Below are 1,418 nucleotides of genomic sequence, written 5' to 3'. Positions count from 1 at the left end.
CTTGTCTATCTTCTAAGCGGGCATGACGAATTTGAATTGCAGGTGTTCTCCTTGGAGGATTGGACCACGGACTGCGCCGGCCCCGATCCGGTGGGGAGACGGTCTCCTACCTCACGAGATAACGTTTTGCGGATAAAGTTTGAGCAAGCTCCAACTACGAGCAGATGTGCTTTCCGGTCTTCTCGCCTGCTCGCGCGCATTTTTCTCTGTTTCCCTCAGTAATGAACTAATGGCTCCTTTGCTGATACGATAATAATGTCTATCGCTCCCAGTTTCGCCGCAATCGCCTCATCGTTAGCAGCAGACCTTCAACCGAGCTTGTCTGCGGGGATACAGAGACTTGGTCACCATATAATCCTGTGTCGATATGAGCGGCCTTAGACCACACGATCCAAGCGATTCGCGCTTGGCGACACCATCACGACCTGACAACATCGTATGCCGAGATGACAATGGCCAGAACTCTTCAGCGGCGATGCCTACCGGCGGAGACCCTCCAAGCAATGCCCTTCCCTCGAACCTGCCGAGGTCAGAATCTTCTCCCTACTACGGGAACAGTGTGAAGACACCGTCTCGCTCTTTTTATCATCGATCTTTCCATGGGTCTTTTGGTACGGAGTCGTCATCCTTGGCGTGTTAATATTTTTTTCTTGCAATTCTAACAGGTCGTGTGACGGATAGACCCAGCGCAATATTCCTCTCAAGGCGTTCGAGAACAGACTGCCGAGCTCGCCTCCCTGGCCGTATCAGATGCCGAAACGGCCTTGACAGGCACGTCTCTCCCAGCACGGGCAAATAACGGGCCCCCGGGACTGGAGGATATCTTTCAATCGAACCAGCTATACAAGGAAACTTCGACGGACAGTTCTCGGCCAGATGTGAAATCGGAGGCCTCACAATCTGAAATTCCTGCAGGCGGCCTGCCTTCCCGGCTCTCCAGCTCAGCGTTGACGGAGATGATGCGCAATTCGCCTCCCAATGGCGACGACTCGCGTGAAAACGGCGCATCAGCGGATGCTGGTTCTGGTGTCCCAGCTTTGGCAATTGGTAGAGAATCGGAGAGTCAGGACAATGAGCAGACATCCTTAATTCGTGAACGGTCGCGGTCAAAGGATCGTTACAGCTACGGAACACTTGGGGACATTGAGAGTCAAAGGACCCATGATCAGAGGGCTACACGGAACGTCTTTTCAGTTGCATGTTGCAAGCTACAGAAAGCCCGCAATGTGTTACTCAACCCAAAGTCCTGGGACAGACGTGCGATATGGCGGCAAGGTGTGGTGCGTCCTGTTAGTCTACTTCCTGCCGTTTTCCTAGGCCTTCTCCTCAACGTCCTGGATGCTTTATCCTATGGCATGATTCTCTTCCCTTTGGGCGAACCTATGTTCCTCCCATCTGGGCTCCGACGGTATATCGAT

General features: G+C 53.0%; 1 protein-coding gene across 1 annotated transcript; it reads left to right on the top strand.

The window, feature by feature from the left end:
* Nucleotides 1-475: 475 nt before the first annotated feature.
* T310_5156 (Sulfate transporter family protein) lies at nt 476-1,418 on the top strand (the record flags this gene model as incomplete). The annotated part of the gene is made up of 2 exons (XM_013471951.1): nt 476-611; nt 688-1,418. Coding segments are annotated over 2 exons (867 nt in total), but the record flags the coding sequence as incomplete, so codon positions are not given.

The sequence above is a fragment of the Rasamsonia emersonii genome (genome assembly GCF_000968595.1).
Source record: "Rasamsonia emersonii CBS 393.64 chromosome Unknown ctg1118621760252, whole genome shotgun sequence".
In the NCBI taxonomy this organism is placed as follows: Eukaryota; Fungi; Ascomycota; class Eurotiomycetes; order Eurotiales; family Trichocomaceae; genus Rasamsonia; species Rasamsonia emersonii.
This window is presented reverse-complemented; position numbering and strand designations above follow the sequence as displayed.